General features: G+C 33.1%; 3 protein-coding genes and 1 long non-coding RNA gene across 4 annotated transcripts; 2 read left to right on the top strand and 2 right to left on the bottom strand.

Moving 5' to 3' along the window:
- Positions 1-3,136: 3,136 nt before the first annotated feature.
- LOC130894790 (uncharacterized) lies at positions 3,137-8,215 on the top strand. The gene is made up of 2 exons (XM_057801772.1): positions 3,137-3,271; positions 7,826-8,215. The coding sequence occupies exons 1-2, from the start codon at positions 3,218-3,220 to the stop codon at positions 8,096-8,098; spliced, it is 327 nt and encodes a 108-aa protein (XP_057657755.1). The 5' UTR covers positions 3,137-3,217; the 3' UTR covers positions 8,099-8,215.
- On the bottom strand, positions 6,382-7,513 carry LOC130894788 (THAP domain-containing protein 1-like). Its single transcript, XM_057801771.1, has 3 exons — positions 7,309-7,513; positions 6,757-7,028; positions 6,382-6,621 (listed from the first exon to the last, which is right to left on the bottom strand). Exons 2-3 carry the CDS (start codon positions 6,998-7,000, stop codon positions 6,458-6,460), a joined length of 408 nt encoding a protein of 135 aa, XP_057657754.1. The 5' UTR covers positions 7,001-7,028; positions 7,309-7,513; the 3' UTR covers positions 6,382-6,457.
- Positions 8,216-11,076: 2,861 nt separating the features above from the next.
- LOC130894787 (uncharacterized) lies at positions 11,077-13,108 on the bottom strand. The gene is made up of 2 exons (XR_009059387.1): positions 12,982-13,108; positions 11,077-11,421 (listed from the first exon to the last, which is right to left on the bottom strand). It is a non-coding gene; the product is annotated as an uncharacterized LOC130894787 (long non-coding RNA).
- A 1,179-nt stretch (positions 13,109-14,287) lies between these two features.
- Positions 14,288-14,819, top strand: LOC130894786 (uncharacterized). The gene is made up of 2 exons (XM_057801770.1): positions 14,288-14,494; positions 14,597-14,819. Exons 1-2 carry the CDS (start codon positions 14,306-14,308, stop codon positions 14,774-14,776), a joined length of 369 nt encoding a protein of 122 aa, XP_057657753.1. The 5' UTR covers positions 14,288-14,305; the 3' UTR covers positions 14,777-14,819.
- The last annotated feature ends 741 nt before the right edge of the window (positions 14,820-15,560 follow it).

Raw genomic sequence — 15,560 nt, 5'->3', positions numbered from 1 at the left:
CTGTATATACAGGATATTTCTAAATGCGACAAAATTCAGGAGTTGTTCACTAACGAAATTTTACGCTAGTTTTTTGAAAGTTGGTACTTCATAAACTTCACATGGATTTGAAATGGCAGCGCCATCTGCGTTTCGAAGAAACAAATAATTCTCAACTATGATATTCCAAAAATATATTTTAATAAAGTGATTTATCATCTGCTTTATACTTGAAAACATAAACAGATTAAAATATATCAACGAAGCTATAAAATCTCAATAAAATAATGTTTTATTAACCATAAATTTTATTATTGTTATTAAAATCAATTTCAATTTAGTTTAGATAACATTAAATTCAAAAAATTTAATAATTAAAAAGGAAAGGTTTGTAACCACTGACTAGTTTCGACGTTATTACGTCTCATCAGAGTGGTATAACAAATTTTTGTTCGGACTTGAGACTTGAAAGTCCTTCAAATTGAATAGTAAAAGACAATAAATGTATATGGATCAACCCTAATACCCAGTAGGCTCTCCTCTACAACAAAAGCTTGCGATATATTCCCCCCTTTTTCGATAGCAACCTCTATGAGTTAGTTGTGTTTAGAAACAGAGAGACTACGACTTCGAATCCTATTTTTGAGATAATCCCATAGATGTTTTATAGGATTCATATCCGGACTGTTAGTTGGCCACTCTAATAAAGGAATTGACACAACAAAGAACAGAAATATTGTGCAATTTCGATGATGTAGTGCTTTTGGTTAACCCTGTGAAGAAATACAAAAAAAAGTGACTTGGAAGGAAAAGAAAAAAAATTATGAGGAGTTGACAAGAGAATTTAATGAGGAAAATAATATAAAAAGTCATATTTTCGATAGAACCACAACCAATTTAAAATATTTGGAACCATTTAAAGATTCGCTTAAACTATGGATAACGCTTTCTTTCACGTTTTATAGATGGCGTTTACTGATAAACTTCGGTTTAAACGTTACCGAAAGTCTGGGGGTAGTTTAAATTTTAGTTAGAGGATCTGAACCTAATTTGTAGGTTAATTATTCACTCTTTTGTTGTCTTCAGTTTGAGTCACAAGTCCGAACTAGAGTTTGTTATACCACTCCGATGAGACGTATTGACGTCGAAACTAGTCAGTGGTTATAAACCTCTCCTTGCAATTGCGAGCCATTGGGGATGTTAATTTCGACTTCAAGCTTCAAGTTTCAGATGTACAACCTTAGTTATAAAATTGGGCCTAAATCTTTATTTGAAAAAAGTATCCGGTGATTGTCATCAGAAAATGCCTTATCCAGCAATACTAAAACGTGCAAGACAAACCACGAAAAAATTGATACCTCTGTAGAAGGGCAGCGGGCAAATCCAGGAGGGACTGGATAAAAAACGACAAGATGAGTGAGTCTGGTACGGTCACGTACAAAGAATGCCGAAACAGGTCCTAAAGAGGATACCACAAGCTTTTCCGTAGTGGGATTGTAGCGAAATAAACACCAAAGTGTACTATTTCTAATATATAACCTAGATTTTGAATATCATATCTATCAGGGACTGAAATTATGATAAAATTACAATGTCGAAATATCTATAAAAGGATAATAATAATAGAAATTACTTACATTAATTAGTTGAGATTTTGTTATTTCTTTTAAAAATCATTAAATTCATCAATTTCAAAAATCTTTATATAAATATTAAGTTTATTGATTCTGGTTGTTTGAGAAATTCTTGTTAATTTTAGTTGGTTAGATTATGAATGACATTAAACTTTTATAGGTTAGATTAAGTTAGTCGGCATATGCATAATTTAAAGAACGATTTTCGTAGAAAACATGTGGCGCTAAAGTACACATACTAGGGTATAATTTGCTATCACTTTTCTGAAAGGTTTTCCGATTGGTGAGTGACCTCTTGGATTTAGACAAGGAATTTTATAAAATATGTTAATCAATTTATTGACTGGTGTTTTATCTTTTATTTAAGTAAAAATAATATCGAATATTAAGAGTTTGATTGTTTAAAGAGTGTATGAATAGATAAGACAGCAATCTGATGTTAGGGTCAGTGTCAGATGGATTATATATAATTCGTTTCAAAAAATATGATATGGAGGGCAGTTGTCCGAGAGGTTTAGCTTCTTCAAGGACCGTATCGCCAATTGGTAAAGAAAGTATGAGAAATATTTGCCAAAAACATTGTTTCCTGGATATCATCTCTTTTGCAGATTCCTCGATTACAAAGTCGGTTAAAACTAGTTAAAATCAATTTTTGAGCAACCGTTGATAGATGTCGTCTCTTTTCAACTCTTCAGTCTCTCGCTGTGCTAGACTCTAGTAGGACGTTTACCAAATCTGCCAATCGACTTGTTGATGGTTGTCTTTTATTTAGGAATAATTTGATATAATACTCCTCACATATAAGGCAACAACGAAGCAGACTCACTCGCCAGACTGGGATCAGCGAACCCACCTTGGCTAGGACCTAACCTAACCTAACCAAACAACTGTTCCAGCTAAATAAGGCGCGTAATCAGACTAGTGACCGGACACACCCATTTAAGACGTCACCTTCACACCATGGGCATCAGGGATGATCCGGAGTGCTGTTGATGAATGGAGGACCACGAAACTGCAGACCACGTCATCTCTGAGTGCCTTAAACACCTGGGAAAACCCCACAACCTGCATAATGACATCGAAGGGTTCTTCTTCTCAATAGACATCGGACTTTGGTCACGTCTGAAGGCATATGTGCTCAACGGCTTCACGGTCGCCCACACCTATATACTATGAACAGCTCACATTTACACAGCTCACTACGGTTTTATTTAGAAATAACAAAGGATCAATCTTTTTGTATAATGTTGTTGTTTATCAATACTTTTGAATGATTCAATGATTCTGAAAAAAAAAATATTGTAATTCGGACATGGCAAGTTGTTTACTATTCAGGTCGCAGTCGAGCGTCTCTTATCTCTTTGTAAAAAGTAATATTTTCGTTATTTCATTATAAATCGATGAAAAAAAATGGTAACCTCCGTCTATGTTGCTTAATTAAAGCCTGTTTCAATCTTGTGTAATTGTAATTGAAAAAAAAATCCATAAACTCCACATTCAATTATTCTCTATTTATTGTAGATTTTATTACCATTGAAAAGGAAATTCGAATTCGATTTTGATTTAGTTTAGAAATATTTCTATCGAGAAGTATTATAATAAATATGTTTTTGTTAACAAAAGTTTTAGTACTTTTAACAATATTGACTATATCGATGGTAAGTAAAATACGCAGGGTGTAACACGAAAAGTTTTCATCAAAAGTAATGGCGGATACAGTTAAGTTCTAACATAATATTATTCGAAAAAGGACTTATTTCTAATGGAAATTTAGTACGATTGTTCTAAATATTGTATATTTTTTCAAAAATTAATTTTGAACGCACTGTTTTCACTACCACTACTTCACAACACCCACAGACTCGCGTTTCGATAACCAAGTTATCGTCTTCAGAGACTGAAGGTAAACTATACTTGAAACAATAATTTTGGTCAATAAATGGAATTAAACGCGACCATTTTCTATGATTTTAGATGTGGATCAAACTTTTTCATCGAAAATAATGGCGGATACAGTTAAGTTCTAATGTATTTTTATTCGAAATAGGACTTACAGTCTATTTTTATTCGCCAGAGAGTAATAAAACTTATTTCTAATGCGAAATTTAGTACGATCGTTCTAAATACTATATATTTTTTCAAAAATTAATTTTGAACACACTGTTTTCATCATCAATACACCAACACTTACAATTACACTGTCATACTCGCGATTCCATAACCAAGTTATCGTCTTCAGAGACTGAAAGTGAACTATACTTGAAACAATCTACTTGGTGAATAAATGGAATTAAATCGCGACCATTTTCTATGATTTTAGATGTGGATAAAACGTACTGAACACACTGTGTTCACCAACACTCACAATTACACTGTCTGACTCGTTTCGATAACCAAGTTATTGTCTTCAGGTAAACTGCGTCGTTGTCGGGTAATGTCAGACTATTACCGACCAAAATCCCCCCTGGGCTGTCTCACTTTGCAATAGTATCCCTTCTGGCATTACTTCGTTGTAAAAGTTGCCTTTCGTTATGTCTAGTTCTTATTCTCTTCCTCTTTAGTTTCCATTATAGACCTTATCGCTTCGTAAGTGTACTTCCAGGACTCTTCTGATTCCTTCAAGCATTCCATTGCGTTGGCATCATTGAAAATTTGTCCACGTTTCTGTGTATACAAGTTTCTCACTTCTTCCCATCTTGAACAGTGGAAGAGTGTATGCATCATCTTCCTCATTGATATCCGCCTGATATGAAGGCGAAAGCATCAATGGCCTCTGAGTGCTCGTGCTAAGAAGTAGTCAGTTCCCTGTGCTTCCTCTTCCATCTTCCTACGTCCATTGATTGTATGTTCTGGTCTTCTATTCCACTCGCCACCTCTGTATAAGATTCTTGCTTCAGCGTTCGACACTCCGTCGTACCAGTCGTTCCTCTCCGTAGGAACTAGCCCTGCCATCACCCCAATTCCTTCGGCAGATAGTGTCCAGTTGGTACTGCATTCGCAGATATCCATCTTCCTCTGTAGTCGTGTCAGCTTTGGAATCAAAGTTTTTTGTTTCGTTCTGGTTATAGACCACGTTTAAAAGGATTTCCTCTTGGATGCACTGGAACCGCCAATGTTTGACATCATACTCGGCAGAGCTGAAAGAGTTTCGAATATCCAAACGCCTAGGTACTTTACAGTTTCAGTGCCTTTTGTATTGAACTAACTTTTCCTTTTATGTATCGATAGATCTGTTTTTTCTAGCGCTTATTTTTAACCTAGCTTCCCATGAGTTGCAGTGAGTGCTATGTTAGCCAAATACATCAGGGGTTGTTGTGTTACAGCTATTATCACTAAGGCGACGTCGTCTGCAGAGCCAACTAGGGTAACTCCTAGTGGCATATCTATTCTAAAGTCATCATCATACAAGATGGTATCCAGTACTGATCCCTGTGGTTCTCCACTGAACATGTCGATGTTCCTGCTTTATTGATTATCTTTCTATTTGGCACGATGGGTTTTCATTGATTCCTTTCAATCTAAACTCATCGAGAATGTGTTACCATGTAGCGCTATTGGAGCTATTGTAACGTCTAAGGTTATGCATGCACATAGGCGACGATGACCACCGGAAAAGGCTTCTGCAAACCTCTTCTGTGGTATCGAGAATCTGTCTTTCTTTCCTGAATCCGTACTGCCATTTTGATAAACCACTACGTTGTATTTCTTGCCTGTGTCTTTCGAGGATCAGGTGCTCGTACAGTTTTCTCTCTACATCGAGAGGACAGATGGATCTGAACTATGACGGGTCTTCAGGCGAATTACCTTTCCACCTGACTTACCTAACGAACTTTTCAAGAAAGAATTGCGGCATTTTTTAGATCAAGCACGGATAGGTAGATAGGACGTGGAAGTTTATTTATGTGGCTACCCAGATCTCCGGATCTGATTCGCTTAGATATTCATTTGTAGGGCCGAATAAACTCTCTCTCGTTTATACTAATAGACCTACCGACAAGAAATGATATGATCGAAAGAATAAGATGTATTTCAATGGCAGAAATTGAATAGACGTTTGAGGAAAAGTTCTCACCACCAACAATGCCTTCTAGGAATAACGTTGCTAATTAAATTGCTTAGAATATATGTGTTGACAAAAAATCTTTCAAACAATATAAAGTTCGTAAAATTCGGCTGGGCAGAAATGGACTTACAAGCTATTCTTTATAACAAGGCTTCCACTCGCCCCTACCTGTTTTTTTAAAAGATAGACACTTGTGTGAAATGAGAAATGTGTAAATTTTGTTAAGAAAATTGATTATAATAATTAAAGTGCTACTTAATTGGGTAAATTTGAGATGATTTTCTTATTAATTGAAATAATCACATGTGTTGCACTAAAAAACAAAGAAACGGCATTTAATGTTTATTTCTTCAACGCATTCTTAAATAAGCAATAGTTCTTGACCTACATTAATTAACCTATATCTTATTCTAATCCATCAAAATTGACACTGGTGACAGTGACATTCATGACAGATTTATCATAGACATGATAACCCACAAGAATAGTTCACCAATAGGATTGCTCAATAAACTGAATGTGTCTGCCATGTGCGTGCGAAAAATCGCCATACGTGACGTCACCTGCAGACCTCGACCGGTCTTAACTCTTTGTTGAGCTAGACTATTTGATGAGTTTAAAGGCCAATTTTAACAAAAATACAGTTATTTTTTTAAGTTTTATTCATTATTATGAATTAATATTAATTTAAAATCCAATTTCCAATTATTCAGTTAATTTTAAGTTCCATTTATAATAGGTATACAATGAAGAAAAGAAATTAAAGAAAATGAATTATTTTTTAAAATGATCTGTATTTGTTCACTTCCTCCTTTGCATTTCGTTTGGCCAGTCTTTCTTCTCTGGAACTGATGCTTGAACTACTAGCTTCACTTGTTGATTTTTTTGAATACAATCCCAAAGTAGGAACAGCGGTTTTTTTCAATATTTTTCGTAGTGGTAAACCTAAAATACATATACATATTATATATATTTATGAACAAATTGAGTTACTAAATTTCATTACCAAAATCATTTTGGGACAGTATAGACTTTGAAAGCTATAAACTATTACACTAAACAATTAAATAATTCACCAACCTAATAATTCATTCTGTAAGTCTCTTTCATAATCCTTTTCTGTGAAATGAACTGAGCAGATGTAGCTAGTATCAGGGTTAAATTTATCTTCCCGTTTGCATCGTAATATCCATTCTTTTCTCATAGTTTGGGAAACAAGATCTTTAGCTTTGGGAAACCGATGAAATATAAAATATTCATGTTCTTGCTGCCTTGTTTTATAGGTATTACCACAACCATACACAGCACAACGTGTACCAGGCATTTTGATTTTTGGACATATACTACATGCACTAAAATCAAACAAACAAAGTTTCATTTAGCAAAAAAAAGTAAAATAAAAATCTAGATTAGTTGCTGGACAAATGCAAACCAACCGACCAAAAACGCTGTTATGATTCGCCCATTTTTTTAATTTTTTATTGTGGTGTATAAAGAATAGAAATTTAAATAAGCCAATTAAATTGTCATTTCTGCTCAGCTGGTTTTCTTTCAGCCAGTAACTGACTTGGATTTTAATTTTTATTTTGCTATTTAAATCCAGCTTTAATATAACAAAACATTTTTACCTACCCTTGAAAGTCTCACAAGATTATTTTGCCTTAAACAATAATATTGTCTTTGTTCACTATTCTCCACATATATAATACACACAAATAATAGTTTTTAAAACGTAGAACTAAGTAAAAAACGAATTTCCAACTCTTCAATCACTTGTACGACCTTTTCGAATTAACAAAAACACAAGCAATACCGCACAGCGTAAATGGTAAACAAGCCGTCGAGGTCTGCAGGTGACGTAAGCATCACTTGACCTTGGCTCAAGAATTGGCGTATGTACGTCTTATGGGATTGATCAATCCTATTGGTGAACTATTCTTGGATAACCCACAGATAAATAAAGTAAACCATATTAAAACTAAAGAAATACTATTTCTTTAATTATATTTTCAAACACGCCCTCTAGGGCCACTTTGGTTATATATAATCCGTTCTTGCAATATGGCCGACGGCCATTTTTGCTCGCATATGTATGTAAATGAGTGAACTGAAACAAAAAATGATTTTGTACGGTTTTATCATGTTTTAGGCTGAAGTAGAGGAGGAATGTATAGAGAAACTGGGTCAGGCTTTCGAAAAAGACGCAAAAGAATTCATTAAAATGATACGTTGTATTCTCGAAGGATATAAATATATAGACGCAGAGGGGAACATCAATTACGATCATATCAAAGAAAACGGACAATTGACGCAAGATCATAGACCGATATTTGAAAAAGAATGCTCAAATATTACCGGAAATAACGGGGATGAAAAAGCGATAAACTTATGGCACTGTTTATCTAAAATCGAGGCTGTATAAAAATTATTCTATAAATTCTATGGGATGTTACTTGATTGTAAAATTTTCATGAAATTCCATCGAAGATTATGTAGGACTACAATTTCCTTTCAAATAATAAATTTAATTAAATTGTAATCCAGTTGTTTTGCGTTGTTATTTCAATGATAATCAGCTTTTAATCGGCATTAAGCAATCGCTGATTTCACTCATTCATCTTCTGTTAACCTTATACAAAATCCAATTTTGATTAAAATTTGAAAAACCTTGTTTTTTTCAAGAAAACTTTACTCATTATAATCATAATCAATTCTAATGAAATTTTTTATATATAAAAACACCTCAGTTTTTAAATTTGAGCAATGGTTTTCCCGAAATTCCAGTTTTCATGACTTTTCACCACTAGATTCAAGTACTGCCATCTGTTCGATAATACTCAAAAATTTTGTCCTAAATCTACTATATAGTGAGGAATTAGTAGAATTTCTAATGGAGTTTGGACACTCTCTCATCCCAGGTACGCCCTCTCTCATAGAGGGCGTACCTGGGATTATTTTCCTAGGACTCCATCGTTAAATATTCCTATTGCTGAATTTGTTTGTTTTAATTCGATTTCTACTCGTTGAACAATCCAGAAATAACTCTCATATATATATATATATATATATATATATATATATATATATATAGATGAAATCTATGACGAGTTTTTCAAAATCAAATGTCGGAAGCAATAAATAGTCCCGTTCATGTCCTTCCACAACCAACATTCTAATATATGGTGTATGATTGGTTGCCTATTCCAGAGGATGAGTCAAAAAATATTTGTTATATCATTGGTATATTCTAAAACCGCTAGTTGATCTAATGAATACTGTTAAAGTATTCAAAAAACCACGTGATACCATTAAAATTCGTGAAAATCCGATTTTTTCCTCTTGATTCACCCACCGCTATTTACCCGACAAGACACAAATTTTACTCTCTAATCTACTATACAGTGAGAACTGAGTGAAATTTAAAATATACTTCGGACATTCTGGTATAGAGGACGCACCTGGAATTATTCTATGAGGCTTACCACGTTATATTTTTTTAATGCTGAATTTGTTTTATTTGGACTTCGTACCATACGGACAATCCAAAAGAAAACTATGGAATATATGGATGCATATCAGTTTTCTAATATGAAGTACGGTTTCCCAGAAAATCCATTTGCTTTTTTTAAAATGAAATCTCAATACTTTTACTTATTCTATAATTTTACGATTTTATTGCCATCTACCGAGCGATGCCGGAAACTATAAATAGTCTTCCCCATGTAATTCGACAACCAGTTCTAAATGTAGTGTTTGATTGGTTGCCTACCATTAAGGGTGAGACTAAAAATTCATAATCAATTATATACAAATTTGATATTTTTTAAAACAGCTATCTAATGAAATCTGTAATAAGAAAGTATCCAAAAAATAACATGGTTTCATGTATTTTCTTATGGAGATCCCGAAAATCACATCAGTTTTTGAGTTTGAGCAATGGTTTTCGTGAAAATCCGATTTTCATGACTTTTGACCACTTTTCCTGGCTAAACCATTTTTTTTTTCGGAGAAACTGATATAATATCACTAAAGACCACTTGGAATCCTTTTGGTTCAATTCGAAATCATTGTAATCTAGTTATTCTGCGTTGATATTTTAATGAGAATCAGCTTTTAATCGGCATTAAGCAATCGCAGAACCTACCTTTCGGATATTTTTTCTTCATATAGAATCGACCCTCAGTTATAATTAGTTAACGATCAGCAAGTAAAGATCGCGAATTGTATTAACCACTTCTGGTAACATTTTAATTAAATCTGTTTCCACAACGTTCTAACTGAGAGTTTGTCGATTGTTTTGAAGAACTGGGCTCGGTGGTGGTTTAGCGTCCTGGACGATATACCGATGAAATAATCGCACTTAGACCACGTGGAATCCTTTTGGTTCAATTCGATGTCGTTCCAACTTACTGAGCATTTCCAAAAAGACTTCGCGTAAAAGATTTTGAGGTGTACCCAACACCACCAACAACGACTACAATATGTTAGTCGTTTCATATATAATTGTCAAGCGAAGGTCTGAACGGTATTTTAGAAATAAAAAATAATAGTGTCTGGTATTTGTTTACTATATACGAGGGCATGTTTATAATTTGTCGGCGAGTGCGATAAGTTATTTTAAATAAATAATTACAATTTATGATATTTTTTTCAGAATGTTTCTTTATGGCGAACGGTTTTGTTGGAATGTACAACGATCTACATATCTCCTGAACCATAAATTTCATCGAGTTCAACAATATGTATTATTTTGTTGCAAAATCGATTCAAAAACTCATTTTTGCTATCTTTAGATTATAAAGGTTGTCCCTGTAAAATTTATGGATTGTTAATGGACGTACGTAATCGTCGATTCAAAAATTCATAATATTCGAATGTAAATTTATAAAATATACATACATATAAGTTCTGATTTTGCAACTTTAAAAGCCTACAACTCCCGAATTTTTCCCATCAAGTCCCGGAACACCTTGTATATGTTCTTTAAAATATAAATATCAAAAACTTAGTGTTTTCATTTTGTTGTGTATCACGTAAACTATAGGGTGGGCTAAAGCTTTTGACCGGTAGTGTATGTACAGGGTGTCAAATATAAAGTGACCCATATACTTTTTTCAAAACCTATACGAGTTATTAAAATTACTAATACTTAAATTACAAAAGTTCTTTGTATTTGAAGGAATTTTTAGATTCCCCAATTCTTCAGTATGAACATTGGAATTTTGGATGGAACACCCTATATTTTATTGTGTTTTTTCTTCTCTTCATGTATCACGAGGGAAATAAATGACTGTGTTGTGACAGTGACCACATCGACAGGCATATGTCATTTAAAATGTCAGCTTGACTTTGCTCACTAGGATAAAGAAAGGAAAAAATAATAAAAAAAACCAACTCAAATTGATCTTTAATCAATAGATTATATTTCAAAATTTTATATAAACGCTACTCTTATTTTCTGTACCCGTATTTTAGAGTACAATCCTGTAAATTGCCGTTTATGTCTTTTGAATATTTTCCACCCGCAGCTTTACAAATTTTTAGCATAACACTCATAGCCATCTCCATTATAGCCCCATTTCTTAAAACATTGCCAGTATTTAAGTGTTCACTTCGCAAACGTTCTTTATTAAAAACACATTTCGTTAATGATCTAAATTCTCCCGCCGATAACTCGTTTTCTTGTATTTTCTCTTCCAATCCAAATTGCCTCCCACACTCAATTATAGAGTCCTCCGTTTCGGCCTGAAATTATACAGTGACACAAATTTATTTAAACCTAGCTGGTCCGGCAGATTTCGTACTCTTTCAATCCATAAATAAAAAACTTGATTTTTTGTATAAAATAAATTTAAAACAAATAAAAAAATGATCGGTATGAATGTTAATCAATTTAAATCTTCAATTTAAACTCCAAGTTGATTCCGCGAACTTCCAACAACTTGCCTTGCGATTTATTTCTGGTCAACGTAAAGTCCAGACGTACCGGAAACTCCAAATGTTTAAATAAATTCTACTTATAACTGTAAATTGTGAGGTGATAATCTAGACAATTCCAGTGTCGACTGGTTTGAAGGAAAACAACTTTCCCGGAAGAAAAATCTGAATGGTCGCATTGAGATCTTCTTTATTTTTCGCCACCAATAAGGTTATTTAGATATTTCTGGGAAAACACGCTGAATAAGCTCCTCTTTTGAGTCTGTGATTTTTGACAGATGTCACTATCACGAAAGAGCACATAACTTGAAATGTCACACGTCACTCACAAAGATAGAAATATGCGCTCTTTGTCTGAGGTATCGATCGACATATTAGTTGGTTGTCAAATATCAAATATTATGGTTATGTTAGGTTAGGTTGGGTAATCTGAAGCATAAAAACTACTATGTACACTAATAGCATCCCTTCTTACTCTGGAAACAGCAGCGAGAACTAAATACTATGAGGGTTGAATCAAAAGTTATGACCACCTTTTTTATGTTCCTATAGATAATCGATCGGGAATGTTGAATAGATAATACCAAGCCCCATAGTGCCAAAGCACACTTTTTATTTCATAAATATTTGCATATATACTTTAGTAAAAAGTATATACGCGGTGATTGAATAGTGTGACAAAGTTCACCGCCTACTTTGTCTTTTGAAATATAAATTTGAACATTTAAGGGATTGAATCCATCATAAGTCACATTTTAAAATAAAGATCTATTCAAAGTTGGGGGTGGGCGTAAGCTCACAATCGACCAAAAGCAACAACGAATTGAGGATTTTGAGCAGTGTTTGGAGTTGTTCAATCAATAATCAAGCCGGGAGAATTGCACGTGATGAACTGACTCCAAAGCGTGGCAACAAGGCCACGATTAGAAGAAGAAGAAAGTGCGGTTGTCAAAAATCGGTGAAAACGATGGCGAAATAGCACGAATTAGGCTTCAAATTGCTTCCGCATCCATTGTTTTCTCCAGATCTGGTCCCCAGCAAATTTTTCCTATACTGAAACCTCAACAAGATACTCACTGGACAAAAATTGTGTATATATGTAAAGTTAATCGCTGAAACTGAAGCCTGTTTATATAAATCAAACTGAACACACTGTTTACACTACTACAACACCAACACTCACGATTACACTGTTTGACGCGCGTTTCGATAACCAAGTTATCGTCTTCAGAGTCAGGAGGTAAACTGTTTATTATCAGTCTTGAAGACGATAACTTGGTTATCGAAACGCTTGTCAGACCGTGTAATTTTGAGTGTTACTGGAAACAGTGTGTTCATTATGAATATCACCAACAAAAATATACTTACTACAGAAAAATTAATTATCGTTAGAAAACAAAAAAATATTGCTAACTTCATGTTTGCTGTTTAAATTTCAAACGAAACAAAATGAAAATCGTGGTTGGAATTTTATTATAAACTGAAATAATGTAATGGGCGGTTTTATGAAATTTTTATTGTTTATTTAATTAAAAATTCCGTGGTGTATAATAAATTTCGTGAAATCATTTTTTTATTACTTTATAGGACACAAAAATATAAGTTTTATAAAAAAAATTTAGCATGGGATGTATTTCTGAATATGTACAGTCAACTTCATAAGTAGGTAATCCAATTCTAGGTGAATATAAAGTTTAAACATTTAGGTAAATTTGGAAATAATTAATAAACGCATTCCTATTCAATTCAAAGAATTAAAAAAATTGTATTATATCAAATATTAATCATTCAGAAGTTTGAAGTAAAAACTTCACAGATTTAAACATTTCGTTTTTAAAGACTGGCAGACATGGCGCATGGGTCGCAGACTAGATTCCGTGTACGTGGTACAGTCAACTTCATAATTCACTTTGTACAAATTTTTTACATTAATAACTTTGATATGATTGTTCTATTTAATTTTTTTTGTTTCTAAATACGGAATAATTGATAAAATCCAATAAAAAACTACGAAATCTTTGTTTTATCAAATTTAACATGGGACGTATTTCTGAATATGTACAGTCAACTTCATAAGTAGGTAATACAATTCTGGGTGAATATAACATTTGAACATTCAGGTAAATTTGGAAATAATTAATAAACGCTTTATTATTCAACTCAAAGGATTTTAAAAATTGTATAATATCAAATATTATTCATTCAGAAGTTTGAACTAAAAACTTCACTGATTCAAATTTAGTTTTTAAAGACTGGCAGACATGGGGCATGCGTCGCAGACTAGATTCCGTGTACGTGGTACAGTCAACTTCATAATTCATTTTGTACAAATAAAATTTTTCAAATTAATAACTTTGATATGTTTGTTCTGTTTATTTTTTTTGTTTCTAATTACGGAATAATTAATAGAATCAAATAAAAAACTAGGAAATTTTTGTTTTATCAAATTTAACATGTGACGTATTTCTGAATATGTACAGTCAACTTCATAAGTAGGTAATCCAATTCTGGGTGATTATAAAATTTAAATATTTAGGTAAATTTGTATAATATGAAATATTCATTAGTCAGAAGTTTTTAAGATAAAATTCTTTTATAATTATCTTATCAAATTCCGTACTGAAGATGATACTCAAATTGTTGAACACGTATTTAGATGAATTAGTTAATTGCTTCAATTTATCGCTTGAAAATGTTACGATTTTTACTCAGATTATTTTGCGTGGCTTTTGCTTTACAATTAGTAAACGGTAGAGCTTTAACTGACGATGGACGATTTGAAATTAAAGATGGTAATTGTGACAACGCTAAAACAACGGAGAGAGTTTTTGCAAACCACGTAACAAAGATAGGATTACCTTTCATAACACAGAAAGCTGATGTAAGTAAAAACTATATGAAAAAATTTCCCTAAAACAACTGTATACGAGGTGTTACATACAGTACCAGTGCTTTTTAGTGAAGTTTTAACATTTTGTTGAAGGTAAGTTGGTACGGTGATGAAACAATATATTGTCTGATGGTCACAAGCGAATTGGACGAGTCTGAAGGTTCATTGGCGTACATTACTGAAGGGGGCGTCGATCATAAGTTTATGAAAGTTGAATTAGTTTCTAAAATGGGCCACGGCTTAGATTATATGATAAGAGTGTTTGCTAAATGAGGTTATATAAATTTTTAAGATAATAAAATTGTTTTTGATGTTTTTTTTTTATTAATAAATTTATATAGCATATATTTGTTGATAATTTTTTATTCAACGTGAATTTGACGTGGTTGAAACGTGAAAAAACACTTAACGGTATTGTACATTGTGTTGATAAAGTAATATTTCGATAATGAGAACATTTCGCAATTGACACTTGACGGGAATATCAATAATGGCGGACATATTTACGTGGCTGTCTGCACGGAGCGATCGGAGGTTAAAAAACACGACTCTCGTACAATAAAGTCGCAGACTAGAATTCAACAATACTCCAATTGGGGTAACTTCACATCAATATTCATTGTGAGAATTTTTTTTGTTAAACGATTTCTTCAGAAAAAAATCTGAGTAGGATTGTGTTTTAGTAGGTACGTTTATCCCTGGTTCGCTGATAAATGTATGAATTTGTTGAGATATTCTTTCACACACGGGTTCTATCTGATTTTTTTTTTTTTAGTAGATGTTGAGTTAGAACTGTCCGAGGGGGCTAAATTTGGCGAATGGTGTGGGTTAGGTAGCAATTCAAACTTCAAGTTATCAATTTTGGCCATTGCAATAACATATGTGTGAGCTGGTTCATTGTCTTGATGAAACAACACTTTTTCTTAGCCAAATGCGGTCGTTTTTGCTTGATTTATTCGCTTAAACGTTGCAATAAGCTATTTAAATACGCGCCGTTGATAGTTTTTTTCAAGATAGTCACTGAAGATTATCCTACGCGCATCCCAAAAAATCGACG

The sequence above is a fragment of the Diorhabda carinulata genome, chromosome 6 (assembly GCF_026250575.1).
Source record: "Diorhabda carinulata isolate Delta chromosome 6, icDioCari1.1, whole genome shotgun sequence".
Taxonomy (NCBI): Eukaryota; Metazoa; Arthropoda; class Insecta; order Coleoptera; family Chrysomelidae; genus Diorhabda; species Diorhabda carinulata.
Note: the sequence above shows the minus strand (reverse complement) of the source record. Positions and strands in the feature narration are given on the sequence as shown.